The 16,201-nt window shown below is 28.4% G+C and overlaps 1 protein-coding gene across 2 annotated transcripts in view; it reads left to right on the forward strand.

The window, feature by feature from the left end:
• LOC113551498 (discoidin domain-containing receptor 2-like) overlaps positions 1 to 16,201 on the forward strand; it is a 159,185-nt gene that overhangs the window by 82,511 nt on the left and 60,473 nt on the right. For both annotated transcript variants that reach the window (XM_026953767.1, XM_026953766.1), the window contains one exon: positions 320 to 425. In XM_026953767.1, coding sequence (XP_026809568.1) covers positions 320 to 425 — 106 coding nt within the window. The remainder of the gene's footprint in view (positions 1 to 319; positions 426 to 16,201) is intronic.

Here is a 16,201-nt window from a genome sequence, read left to right on the forward strand (position 1 = left end):
TTTCAAAAAAATTATCCGTGTTTCTTATTTGCTCACTGTCGTCTGTGCCACGAAGTTGTACAAACTTTTTTGACAAACATTATTTTGGCAAACTCGTGTCTTTTGGGTCGAGTCGAGCCATAATCGGAATTCGCAAGTTATTTACAATGTTTACGAAATTAAAAGTTTATTTTTTCCAGACTGTTTATTCTTACACACGCCACGTGAAAGTTACATACAGTACTCTTAGATATGACGTGATTTGATAGACTGTATGTTTTGTGAATCTGTATAAAACTTAAAAAACGATTATTAACCATTTTTTTTTTCATTGTTACAGGAGAATGCGATGAAGCTCTGGGTATGGAATCCGGTGCCATCCCAGATTCAGCGATCACGGCTAGTTCGTCGTACAACGTGCCAAATGTCGGACCGAGCAACGGAAGGTAGGACCATATAATGTTATTATTATGTAATAGTTACTGAAATAATGAGACTTTAATAGCCTTTGTTTGCGTTTATTCGAAACGAAGTAGCACATGTTGTGTATAGCTAAAACGCATAAAACCATTAATATCACTACGTAGTTATTTACAAAAAAAAATAAATGTGTACACACGTCACGACGGGAGATAACTTATTTGAACCCATTGCCATGTACATAATATAATATATACATATATATATATATATATATATATAGGTAGTCAATGTATACACGGGTCTATAAACCTAACGATATATGTGTATGGATATAGGAGTTATACTGTACAGTTTTAGATTGATCACTCCAAGAGTACCTTCGAAACGAGTGATAATAGATACGTATATATTTGTATTCTGAAAGCGACATCATGGCGATCCCGCAAAAACGTGTCCTCTTGCGTAAAGGATCTTGTTTTTTTCTTGTTTTTATCAAACATAGGTATTCGTTATCTCCACTGTTTGAAAACATCCCTGTTTCAGCACCTACATAAACTAATTCTCACAATTTACTTATTGCCAACCGTCGTTTCCTATTATTACACAAACGTGTGTTACCTGACTATTTTGTTTATTTTTCCACGTTCGATAGGTGTTTATTTTTATTTTTCTATGTTCATTACATTGTTGAGTTTACTATTTTCTACGTATTCAGTATGCTCTGTTATTACTTTTATTTTGTATCTAGTTTATTTTTCATAGAATTCTGTGTTTCATTAAAGTAGCAAAGTGCATTTATCGTGTATAATAATGTCTACTATGACAGATAAATTGAAATAATAAATCAGGTACGTAATATGAGCGTTCAATAGAATATCGTAACATTTGTGAGATATTTAAAATCTATATTAGTGAAATATCCAAGCGTATTGTCATTACACATTATGGTATCGACTATGGAATAATAGATTATGCTTGTTGGTTAACTTAAAAAGTTCCAAAATATACAACCAAGAGCGCTTAACATAATTCGAAAATATTTCCCATCACATAATTCATTAAACTTTAACTAGAATCGTGGTTTGCAATAACGTGTTTGATTTATGTTCACGAAATAAAATTCGTAAAAGTCGAGACAACTATATTAGTTTATCAAGTTGAAAATAAAATATGACTTGAATACTACAGTACTTATCGTAAAAAATACATGATATCATATAAAGTAAAAATGGCCAAGTTGACGCACAGTTTTTATAAATACCGCTATAGCGTTGGTTAATTTATTATTGTTGTGTATAGTTTATGTTGTGTACAACAAATTCAAACAATATGTTATTCCTTTTTAATTTTGAAAAATTAGTTTGTTGTATTGTTGAAATGATATTCATTCAATACTGCTAGAACGTATTATGAAGAATTTTTGATTATTTTTTTCACTGTAAGATACGTTTACGAGTTGTAATATGATTAACAATTGTTAATTATCTGAACGATATTATGATAGTGAGAGGCGTATGGGAATCTAATAAAACAATGTCTATAAATACATTAAAACTGTACATATACAGTGTGCATTGGAAAAAAAAAATAAATTTAAAAGAAATACGTAAATGCGAACGTATTAACGAAAACTGTAATGATAAATCCTTATAATATTTATTATATACTTATAAAAGAAGAACAGGCGTAGTTTTTTATGTTCCAATTTAGTGACGACACTATTTAACTTATTTCCAATTTTTTTTCAGAGTTATTCCAAATATCTTCCTGAGTGTCACCACATCACCCAATTTCTATTTTGTTTGTCTGATAGGAGGAAAAGGGGGGGGATTGTATTTTTATGAATCAATTTTGTTCCAATTTTGTGACGACACTGTTTAACTTTTTTCTAATTTTTGTCACAGAGTTATTCCAAATACTCTTCTGAGTGTTACCATATCGTCTGACTTTTCATTATTTTTTGTCCAAGGGGAGGTAGAGGGAAGTTTGTATTTAAAGGTTTTAGCGTGTTATTTAAATAAATTATCGATTTTTTTTTTACAAGGGTGTTCCAAATGGGTCTATGAAATTTCTCTTATTTTTTTTAATTTCATTTTATTTGTCATTTCAGTTATAAATATCATAAAATAAGTTAAATTATAAAAAATATTATGTATTACGTGGCTAGGCTTTAAAAAGTTTAATTATAATAAAAACCCTGTTTATATACGAATCGATTATTTGGTATGGACATGTATACATAATTATGCACACATTATTTATAATTAGTCCATCAATGTTTAAAATAAGTATACCTAATATAATGCTTATCGTGCGATTTTTTTTAACACATATCGGAATATTTTAAGGCATATAATATGATTTTATACGGGATTATTTTGGGAAATACAAAATTAATGATATTATTACAGTAAAAATGTATTTATTTATATTAGAACTATAAACCCAATAACTATAATACCCAATTTCATTTATTTATAAATGTAAAAAATTTATATTTTGATTATCTTGTATTGATAGTTCCATTCAAAATAATATATCGGTAAGCCTAACTGCTTTTTTGCGTATTATTTTAACATTCGCCTTTGATGCATAGACCACATATTTGTATAATATACAAATATACTTCATTGTTTTTACAGACTGTAAAAGTCTAATTCCTATAAGCTACCCATATAATTTAGATAATATATAATATATTATGTACTATACGCAGTAAACGTATTTAGTGTTCATCGACACGATAGCCGCTCTAGCCAACCATAACGACTCGTCCACTTCACGCCACTCATCGGTACCCATGGAAATATAATAATATAACCCGTATAACCTATATATGTGTATGTGCGTTTAATTGATCCTAAAACCTCGCATGCCACACTGCATCATCGAATGCAATTTGCACAGTCATGTATATATAATGCATACAATATAGAGCTTATGTTTGGTTATATTACTTATTAGTTATTACAAACTGAAGCTGTTCAAATGAACTGTTGTGAACGACCGCTTAGCTTTTAGCACCGACCACGAGGTGTATTAGATGACTGCTGCACATTACATTCCGCCGGGCAATCAATTTCCAACCATCACACTCAGTATTGTGTACAGAGGCGTTATATTATATATTATGGAACCTTATCCTAATTATTTAGTTTTATATTTGGTTTTTCCGTACGTGTCACATAATTGGATCGCGTCAAATGTATGAGTATGATGCTACGCATACTTATATATAAATCACAATAATTAGTTAGCAGGTGATTGTCGTTCTAAAACTGAACCTAAACAAATAAAACTGAATTGGAGCTGACTTAGATAACCATCATGTATACCAATGGCCGGCTGATTGATAGAACGATTTAATTTTCGCGGTTTATCCTTAGATCGATTGTATTTAAAATGTTAAAATGTTTCGTTATATATAACGTACAGTTACGATGGTGTTCACTAAAGTAACATTAATCTAGTACTGCACCAAGTTTGAAAAAAAGTGCTGACAGGCATGTATCATCTTAATAGTTTTTGGATTGAAAATCTTTCGTTTGCGATATTCATTGTGATCGCATTAATTTAATACATTATATTATATGTTAAAAGAATTTCTAAAAATTAAAACGTTTTTTTAATCCGCATACAAATATAAAATTTTTTACAGTTAAAAAGTAGGTCAGTAAGTAGTAAAGTCAGTTTTAGATACGCTTATTACAGCAGTGTTTCTGTTGAACAACTGTTTAAAGATCGAACGCGTCAATCCCGCGGGCCGTGGCCTGTTCCTCGGCGATGAAAACATAATTGATCAGGTACGAACTATCTATAGATATACACAATATACGGACCATATAAATGTCCGTCGGTTCTGACTATCCATAGTTTTACCCTGAAATTAAATGAAATTTTAAGCTGGCGCGCACAATATTTGGTAAACATATATGCTTCATTAGAACTACCGCAATCTATAACAAATATGTGTATATGTGTGTGTGTGTGTGTGTGTGTGTGTGTGTGTGTGTATGTGTATCTAATTATATTTATAATGTTATTAATCGCGTGTACGCCATAAATTGCGTTTTAAGCATTATTATACACATACACAGCCCATCACTTTAATGCAACCGACTGTGAAACGTATACGTCGAAACACGTATATATTAATTAACCGCGTTTTAATACCTGCAGTGGCAGCAGTAACGGCCACCTTACGTTATTATAATACATCACCCACCAACAGCAGCTGTGAGCTAGACGACTGGAGAAGCCAATTTGTTATAATTAGCCGTGTACGCATAATAATGTATTGGTTTAAGATGTAATTTTTGGATGAAGGAAAAAATGAAAACGACAGACGTTTTTCTTTCATAAAAATGAGTGTATATTATTATAAGGGGTGATACCCTAAATATACTCACCCCACTTTTTCCTCTAATAACGAATTTATTTAAATTTTGATTTACAATATTTCTACAAACATGCTTAATACCATATTTTTAAATTCTTCAGATTTTTTGTACTATATATAAAAGGTGTCTTGCGGAGATGAAACTTTGGTTTTTCAAATGGGGAACCCTTTTGTTTTTGTTTTTTCATAATTTAATGTCACTAAACTAAAGTTTATGTGTATAAACTATTAAGTATTATTTGTAATAGTTTTTATTAACATTATCATCTGATGAGTGGTGTGATACTAGAATACTCCCAAAAAAATGTATCTATAATATATCTTTAAATAATTAAATTCTAAGTGAAATATTCAGTTCTAGAATATTAAATTAAAAATGTATGCTTTAATTTAAAAAAGTAAAATCAATTAAAATGTTATCACGATATATACAGTAGAGATGGGGAGTTGGTTACTATAATGGATGCGTTAAATTTGTATGAAATGACAGGTATCATTGCATACGAAAAACGATTCTGAACGGAGATGAATTGTCAGTCTAGGATAATTAGTAGGATATATTATATTATTAGCGATATATTAATTATGATATATTGTTATTTTATGCGATTTCGTAAAAAATTAAATTTTCTACGCTCATAAAATGTTTTATATATTGACGCCAGAATTTATTTTTCAGTTTGAATAAGTTATGGACAACCTCATATTGGAGTTTTTAACTTTGGATAAAAATCACAAAAATGTTATGAATTTTCAACTTTAAAGTTCCTTGCAAATTTTCGCGATTTTGACATATTTCGTAAGCATTTGAACTTAAAATTCTTATCAACAAAAATTGTGACCAACGATATTTTTTTTACTATGATAAATACAACTTATAATAAATCTTGTATTAAATTTTTTAAAGATTTTTTCGAAAACCAATTTTTTATGGGCATTTAAAAGAAAAATTAGAAAAATCGAAAATTTCAACTGTGTATAAATAGTTTAAAAAAGTTAAAATATTTTAAAATTTAATCGTAAATATAGGTTACGCTAATATAAACATTTGGCAAAAATTTGAAGTATTTAAAATGATTGATTCTTGAGTTACAGCAAAATAAAAATCGATTTTGTCGAAAAGTGGTTAGGCGTAAAAATTCATGTTTTTCTTAACATTTTTTTCTTTTGACCCCCTCCCCCCTTTAAGTACCAATTAGATTCATTTTCCTTTTTAAAGAGGGGCTGAAGTCAAAAATCAAAGCAATATTCTATTTAAAAACGTGATGACAGACACAAAAATAAAAATAAAAACATACATAATTGTGAAATCAATACATTCATCACACCGTTCAGAATATTTTTTCAATTATATCATTTTGTATGGAATACTCGTACTAACTCGAGGCCAGTGACTTACAATTACATTAAATAAATACTATCAAAAACGTTAATACTTTTAAAAATAATAAGAGTTTAGTGTTAATCATCCTGCAGTATATTATGTATATGTGCGTGTGGTGTCATATAATGTAGTGTTTACAATATATATATATTTATAAAATATACATTGTACAGAAGAGATTAAAAATAAAACACAAAAAATACAATGTGCTTATTTATATAATTCCGCGGGGAAAAACAACACCACATGACTTTTATTGCTACCGGTACCTACCCGGATTTGATTAAATTAAACGACCTTCCTGGCATTATTTCATAATTAGCAGGGACTTGGCCACGGCAACAATACAATCTTCTGACTTGCCCAGCTTAAGCACGTCTCTGTCTACCCGCTGTTTTTAAGGTCGGGGTTATTCTACGAGTTGTGGATGACTTCCAAAAAAAAAAAAAAATAATAAATAAAATAAAACCATTACAGACAAACAATAATTAACCTAGAAAAAAAAACCCGACATTTTAGTACATTATAATAGTATTATTACGTGTAATTTAAAATCAGATCAAATCGGCTTAAAATTTAACTGATATATAATAATAGTTATTAGTGTTACTGTACAATATTCGTTCTAAAAGATAAGTATTTTATGGTATACGATGGAAATGAAAAATTACCGATTTGAAAGTATAATTTCGCGTAACGTTGTATTTTGACAAAAATGAACATAAAGTTACAGATGCGCGTGTCTCTAATATTTGAGATCAATACTAAAACACCCTCAAATAGCGTACAATAAAATAGTATATATTGATACATTTTTTTCCTAAGTTAAATTTTATAAGGGTTTATTCCATCAGATGTGTCTATATCAATTAATGATGATAAAAAAATATTATATTGTAGTTATAAATTACACTATAATATTTATTAAACATACCACCTACTATTGTACACAATTTAATTCAATTTTGTTTATAACTATAAAACATATTGATGAAAACAAATAATAATTTTAAAGAAAAAAATATTAATTTCTTATGACGTACGAGTATATAAAAGCGTTCAAGGTTTAAAAAATAAATTTGTTTACGATACCTTCACAATCTTTCTGGTAATGGGATTTTTCTCTGTTAATCTGTAAAAATAGACTTGTGTTTACTTTAAACTTTACTAAAGACTTTGGCTCATATTTAATTTAACATTATTTATTATGTTAACATATTAAAAACTTTACCTCATGAACGTTATTATATAAAATGATTATGAGCTTTTTAAATATTACTATATTTATTCCGGTGGTTTATGTAACACTAAATAAATTTGATACACAATGCACAATTTTGACTTACATTATGTTGATGTGTATCTCTTAATGGAACCTAATTATTATAACTAGTATAAATAAACTTTAAGTTCCAGAATTAAATAAATGTAGGTAGTTTAATATACAAATACTGTTATTGAATATAAATATACTGTTATTAAATATCTTTAACTATTATTTTCATTTTCAATAAAATTATCGTGTTTAGTTCTTAATTATAATAAATATTAATATGGAGTGTATTTAATATACAATATATGATATTACATTAACTTGTGTATGTGTGTCTTGCACTTTATATTTTAAAAGATATTGTTATATTTTACGTATTATATTGAAATTCCGTGATTGTGCAATATTATTCCTACTAAGTAGTGTTAATAATAATAAATAATTAATAAAGTTTATTTAATTTTAGTCGTGAAAATCATTACAAATCACGTATCAAATGTATTATACACATACAGAATACTCAAGTTACAATATTATCAAATAGGTTTATACTTTGTATTTTTACCAAGAAATTGCGATTTATTATGTTGTAATTCAAATCATTTAATATCACTTTGAAATTCTTTGTGAATTCTAAGAAGTATTATTATTTTTTTTCCAATGAGTTTAAACAAAAACACACAAAATAATTTTGAAAGTTATTTTAATTTTAACATTAAAAGTAATTGATAATTTGATATGATTTTATGTTTTTAGATAAGTTATATGATTTAACACATACCTACCTCTCTTGATGCAGATTATAAAAGTTCCTTTTAAGCTTTAAAAGTAACACCGCCTAAAACTTATTTATAGTTATTATTTCATTTCGTTTCAACGTAAGAATAGTTTTTAAAAGCAATATTTAATCATTTTAATGTTCATTTTTGCGTATTCGTATACATTTAATCTCTCGTTAGCTTTTATCTATTCAGTATGTTATTATAGACTCTACTCTAATTATCTGTACATTAAATCATTATTTTTACATGCAGATTATTAATTAATTTAAATAATTAAAGAACGCCACTATACGACGAGGGACCATAAAACACAAGTCCTAAGTAGGTGTACGCGTATTATAATATAATATAATACAAATATATATATATGATATTACATATTCGTATATGATAATATTATACATTATTTAAAACGAAACTAGTCGGATACGGTTATACTGTTGAGAATGCGAATATATTATTATATTATAAAAGAGGCATAATATAAAGGACGCTGGTGTATTATAGATGTGTTCTTTTTTATTTCATTTTTACCGGTTAAAAATAATATTTTGCATATTTCCATAAATATTTCCACGGCGCCCAATGGTTTCTCTTACACGGCGTCTGTGTGCGTCTGTCTGTCTTGTTCGGTTGACGTTCGTCGCCTGCATACTCGTCTTCTCGTCCTCACAGACTCGGCTACCTACTAATTAGACCAGTGAATCGTATTATACACAACGAGAGAATACACATGCACTCGCGCGATATATGTGTACTATTATATAATACGTATTATACGCGAGTGAGTACGACGCACTTAAGATTTACCTTTACGAGAATATATATATATACAAGTATTTGTGTGTGTGTTTGTAGCAGAGGGACCGTATAATATGCTAACGAGTGTAACTGGGCCACTTTGTAGATTTTCACCGCTGGTGTAGTCACCGCACGACCGTCGTCGTCGCCGCCGATCCGGAATATATATTATATGACATCGTATAAACCTCGTTGCGCACCCCTAAGTGATATTTGGTGTAGCCGAGAGTAATTGTAAATTAGACAGACAGCTCGCAGAGACACAATACGTGTGCCCATCAACGTTAGCTTGATACGGCGGCGTATCTATGTGCGTATATTACTCGGATAAATAATAATTATATAATACTAATAATAATAATAATAATAATATACAGAATGATTCGCCAAGCATGCTCACCTCATTTTTTCCTTAATGTTAACTAATTTTAAAAACTAAAAAAACTATTTATGCGAACTTTGAATATCATAGGTACTTTAAAACGTTCAAAAACATATACACTAAATAATTTACAGTAGAACAGGTAAGGGGGTTTCATTCAAAATACAGATTTTTATATTCCCACTGGACATTCCTCGAACATTACGAAAAAATTTCAAGAATTTCATAAAACGTGTTCTTTAACAACAGAAACAGTCTTAATGATTACAAACGTTAAAAGAATCACCCTGTATACGCGTTTTTGAGCAGGTGTTATATGCCGCAACGTATTACATGTGTCACGCTCACATATCATCGTGGAAATGTCTGTTTATGCGACGACAGCTATTACATAGGAGGACTCGGAAAAAAGTTTGGATGTGCGAGGCGTCCGTCTGTTCGGGTGCAACAGAAACATGCGTGCCCGCCGCTGAGTTTAATTTCCCGTCGACGTAGTTTGTATTACGACTCCGCGTGATTTTTCAACTGATTGTTATACAAGAGCCAACGGAACAGTTCGACCGGAAACTTAAAACGCTTTTCTCGCGCATAAGACCACAGATTATTTTTTACGGCTGCGGGCGGCATCGTTTTATTGTAAAATGTTTGTTTTGCGAGAGTGATCGGCTGGATGTGAGTATATAATGCGCGCGCGTTATTGTAATGCATGTACCTATACATATTATGAATGTTATATATCATAATAAATTATGGATGTATGACGGAGAGCAGAGAGCGATATGTAAAGAGAGAGAAACGAAATTATCCCGATGAGTCTGCGTATTTCACCTTCCAATTATTGCAGGTAACTTTACCCGCTGCGAAGGTAAAAAATATATAAATTTAAAACGAGCTCTCCACGATATTCGTACGAAATTTAATTCGTTTATATTTTGCTGTAGGTATACATTCGCTTATTATATTCGTTCAGCTACAAATTATATAGTCGCGCGGGTCTGGAATATACAATATCATTGTATATCGCAAACGTGTATGTGTATATTTATTATTCATTTTCAATTGAATAAATTATGAATTAATATCATATTATACCTGCTGTGTCGACTACGGTTCTTCTCGATATCACATGTTGAAATTTTAAATTATGATAGCAACCGTTATAAACCTAGGTCAGGTTATATTGTGATATATAAATCATTTGAACACCAGCTACACCCAAAGTCATATAATAAAAAGAACTATCTATATGAGTATCGATTGTATACGTACTATAATGTATTAGACAATAGTTGACCAGGTGGTCCGAAACAATGAAGCGATATTATATAATATATGCATTTTGTGTCTTTTTAGGTAAAAAGAAATAGACTTCTTACGTAGTAAAATTTACGTTTACGTAATAAGAAATAATAATGGTTTTTTTAACGTATGATTACAATAGTGAGACGTTTAATGTAATGTTACTTTTATAATACACGTCAATCGTGGTACGTATTATGTATAGGTAATGAATACAATATTAAAACGGTTTAACTTTCCGTTATATTGTGTATTATATCGCAGTTATTCTATATTGTATATCATTATACGGTATACCTTACCATATTGAATGTACGACATTCTATAGAAAACTGAAAATATCCACCAACAATTCAATGGTCGTTGTGGTAAGGGGGGGGGGGCAGAAATTGAGATGAAAAATATCGCTGAGTACTCGACACATCTTGGCATATACCGTGTCTTTAATATAATAATATACCTATTATAATATTTTGTAAGCTTATGTTATTTAATATGAATTTATATAAAACAACGTTCGTTCCAGATGAGCGTTTACGCGTGTATTTCGGGTATTGTTTCCTCCTAAATTCTCTTTTCGACACACTGCTATATTTAGTTTCAACAAAGCCATGATATCAGAAAAATAAAAATAATTAAGCTTTACCTATGAATTGTATCGTGTCATACCCCCCCTCCCACACAATATGAATTCAAATGATAAAAAATATTATCGTACCCATTTATTAATAACTACAATACATTATTAATATGGAAATAATATTAATTACTATTATGACCCCCTATATAAATTATTTCTATGAGCTACAAATAAAATAATAATTTTAGGTGCGTTCAAACGATATTGTGTTATTTTTAAGTAATCAATTTGTAAAACATTGATGAGTGGGCTAAAATCACGTAGCCAATCCATGCCATAGTGCTCTAATCTGTTAAAACATATACGAAAAGTTGCATCGATATATTATTATAAGTCATAATTTATGACTAACTCACAAGTTCTCGCAACTAACTCGAAAAATATTAGAGAAGATTTTGAATCGCTATGGCAAAGTGGATTGCACAACTTCACATACGTGTACCCGTATAATATATTTTAGACTAAATTATGCATATAGAAATAAGCCCTGTATATATATAAATATATAAATAATTATTGCATATTATATATTACTTTATATTTCTTTCAATAGTATACCTGTATTATGCAATAGGGAAATAATATTGTTTATATATTGTATACAATTGAATGGCATCGCAGTGAAACATTGTATAGTCTCTATAACTATACATATATGTAAAGCTTATTTTATATTATAATATAATATACTCACACAACATGTATACAATTCAAGCTTACCTACTTTAACACTGATGAATTATATAATGTATATTATATATACATTTTACATGCCTGGACAACTTTAGTCGATACGTACTCGATTTTACACTGGTGCAGGCTGAACACATTGGTGCGTACTGCTTGGCTATGTTTAAAATGCCTGTTGAATAGGCCGATTAACTGAATAAAATCCCTCAGATTGTATTTAGCAATGCGTTTACTAACTCTCCCTTGTACACCCTCTCAATCCCTCTGACCCTTTTTCGTGTATACGTTACCTCGCCACCGCCGTTTTCCAAAGCTTTTGCACTTTAATTAGGGATTTGCATAGTAGACATACTATGTATAATAGAGAGCGGGTCATGTGTTCGAATGTCATGTATTCCATTGACGTCTATCCAAATCATTATTTTTATTCAAATTATTATACATATTACCTAGAAAGGTCACACAATATTTGAATTTTGAATTTTAAAGCATAAAATAATAATAATTGAAGTAATCCAAACATAACAATGATTTAAGCTCATACAAGTTATTTTTCAATGAAAAAAATTAACCTGAGTTAGTTAGGTAAATCAAAATTAATAAGGTTAAGTTAACGTCAGTCAATCATAATCAAGGAGAAAATTATTAAAATAATTCATTAAAAAGAAGTTAATTTTTAATAACCTAAACATTTCCCTAGATAATAAAAATTAGTTTTTAAATATTTTAAATAATATTTACCTAAAATGTTTATTAAAAATGCATCCAACTATTCCATTTTATTACACACTATTGCTGTACTTGTTTTAAACGTTTTTGAATTTATAGTTTTCATTAAATAAATGTATTTCCTTACTTGTATTTAAAATTATTTTGTACAGTGTGATTAAAAAATAAGAATAATCAATTAATTGATTTTGAATACAGTTAAAAATGTTGTATAATATCAACATAATTTGAACTTATATACAATGATGAAATTAACAGAAAAATTTTATGACAGAGTCTTCTTTGTCTAACGTTATCTTATTATGTTAATTAGAAAATTGATTAACTTCTTAACTTTTTAACTATTATTTAACCTTATTTTAGCTATTAATATTTATACCCTTTGCTAATTTTAACAGTTTTCAAACATACACATTAACGATAGTAATTTGTTTAGATCATTTTTGAACATATATTATTCTAACACTTGACATTTGAACAGATGTCCCCCATATATATAAATAAATTCGATTGTCGGGGCATGTATGTCACGATAACTGTCGTATTTTATGTTACCACGCATATCATTTTATAGGCTATGATGTATTATATAATTATATAAAATTCTAGAATTTTTAATGATAATTTAATATATTTTAACTTATCTGAACTTATCTGATACATTTATTTAACGAGCGTGACGGTCATTGAATACAATTTCAACTACCATATTATGTTCGTGTTTTTGTATTATTAACCTAATATCGTAAAATATATTTTGATCATTAAAATCAAAATATACATCTCAAAGTTTATCAATTGATAATATCGAGACAGATAACGTCATTACATGTATCTATTACGTATATTGTAAAACACTGCAGTATCGAAAGTATAATATAATAAGGGTCCATCTCGAATAGACTGATATTATAATAAGTTTAACGCTTATAATATATAAATAATTAACAAGGCAGTGACTGATATTATGAAAGATGATCTGCGATTGTATGGTTTGGTAGTAACTTGATCGTCTTTAAGAGAAAATGAAAAGAGTTGAGTTTAAAAGGTAGGCCAACCGGCTATTGCTATGTGTTATTAAAAAAATATACTCACCTTCACTTTTCATAGGTTCAATACTCATACGATTACACTGTATGGATATTCCTTTGGACAGAACCAGCCTTATAACGCCTTCGTAATAATAACTAATAATTATTTATAACAGAATACAATATTATAATAATGATATGGTCACGTGGGGGTACTATAGTTTTACGTCCGCTACGATACAACGACAACGACCGCGACGGTTCAAAGTGTGTACGAAACTTCTAGGACACGACGAAACTTTGGTTTTATCTATTGGTATAACTACTGCTTATCCGACTCTTATGTCACGGCAAGGTGACGGTATTGTGTGTGCGGGTAAGATGGTTGGCTAGGGTCTTCAAATAAACTATATGCAATCTATTATAGTAAATACGAAAGTACAACGGACACAAATTTAACTACGAAACAATATATATATATATATATATTATACAGACACACACACACACACACACACTTGGTATAGATTCTTTTTATGGCTGAATATAAAGCAATATTCTTGGTAAAATGTTTACTATTATTTTGAATTGTCATAATTTTTTTTTATTAAGTTAATTACTTTTTAAATAAAATCTTTCATGCATTTTTAATTTCTTGTTCCTAATCAGAATATATTTTCTTGGGACTTAAACATACCTACAAAAATATTTTCGAATAAAGTATACAAACAATTAAATGGTTATACAATTATTTAAATACTTAGACGAATTGAGTGTTTTTTCCACGATTTACATTGCACATTATTTACATCGAAAAAATTGACTAGACGAAGTATCTACGATATTATAATTGGAGTCGAAATAACTACTAATACTGAATTTTAGATTTCAATACGATGCGTAAATTTGAGTATGTGGTATTCGTTTCGATAAACGCATATTTGATTTTGTACTTATATCTTATCTTATTATTATTTTTCTTTTTTTTTCTTTGAAACGAACAACTCCCAGTTCGTCGTTTCAAAAATATTTAATCTGAATAATGGAAAGATATTCTGTATCAACTCGCGAGTCCATTGCGAGTTTTAAAAAATATTCATAAATATATATACATAAATATATAAATATACTTATGCAAGCGTATTTTATAGTTATCTTTAATAGTAAGATATCATGGTATTTATGCAGTCTGGTAAAGGTTTATCATAATCACGGCCTAGCTGTGCATAACCAATGTATTACATTTTTATTACAAAGGCTATTATAATCAGCTTAATAACGCTGATGGGCTGATGAGATACTTATTTTTATAATAGCACTGAATATATAATATTATTATTAGCAAGAGAAATTATATAAATATTATTATATATCACGAATTTAATGTCACATGAAATAAATAATACTTATAATATCAACTGGTAAATGTGAAGCCTGTAGGAAGCTTATAATTTATTTTATTATTATAAAATGGTTCTTTATTTATTTTAACTGTTATATTTGTATTTATTGTCGAAGATAATATGATATGATATATGCTTAAAAAATAATTACAGTGTATTATTTTGTATTTAAAATTCATAATTATTTATTTTATTTTATCTGACATAACTATATTACATATTTTATAATCAATATAGAATAATGAATATTGTATTATGTAGTCATGTGTTAATTTATACATTTATTAAATGATAACATTTAATATTCTCATATATAAGTTTATATTTATACCAAATATTAACTATTTAAAAGTGCACACAAGCTATCAAACTTGCAGAAATATCTAAATATTATGATTTCACATTTAATTTTTACGTCACTAGATGGTGTATCCAATAACAACAAAATACATTTTTATTATTCTACTAACACTAATTGTTATTGTACCTTTATAATATACATATTCTATGATTAAAATACAATATTTAGTTTAAATCCACCACTTTTGTACTAAGAATTCTTAATGTAAATACCTATATTAAAGGTTTTGTTTTCAGAAAAAAAAAATGGCCATAGACATAATAAAAAATAGTCGATTAAATCTTATTCTAGATTTTAAATTACGAAGGATTTTTTTGACTAAAATACGAAATTGTAGAAAAAATAATTTTATTATTAAGTTTAAAGAAAAAATAATTTAATATAATTTTTGTTTATAATCTAATGTTTAGATAAATATTTTTTTCTAAAGGGTTCTTCGTATAAATTGAAAATTGGTTCTTCAATCATCTTTATTTAATAAAAAAGGTACACGTTATATACGCTCTTACTCAATGGAAATAATGGTATTATGTTTATATAAACATAATATGCATACATTATAATATAATACACGTATATGAGTATATTATATGTTATATAAACATTCAAATTTAACTTGTTCATA

The sequence above is a fragment of the Rhopalosiphum maidis genome, chromosome 2, assembly GCF_003676215.2.
Source record: "Rhopalosiphum maidis isolate BTI-1 chromosome 2, ASM367621v3, whole genome shotgun sequence".
Taxonomy (NCBI): Eukaryota; Metazoa; Arthropoda; class Insecta; order Hemiptera; family Aphididae; genus Rhopalosiphum; species Rhopalosiphum maidis.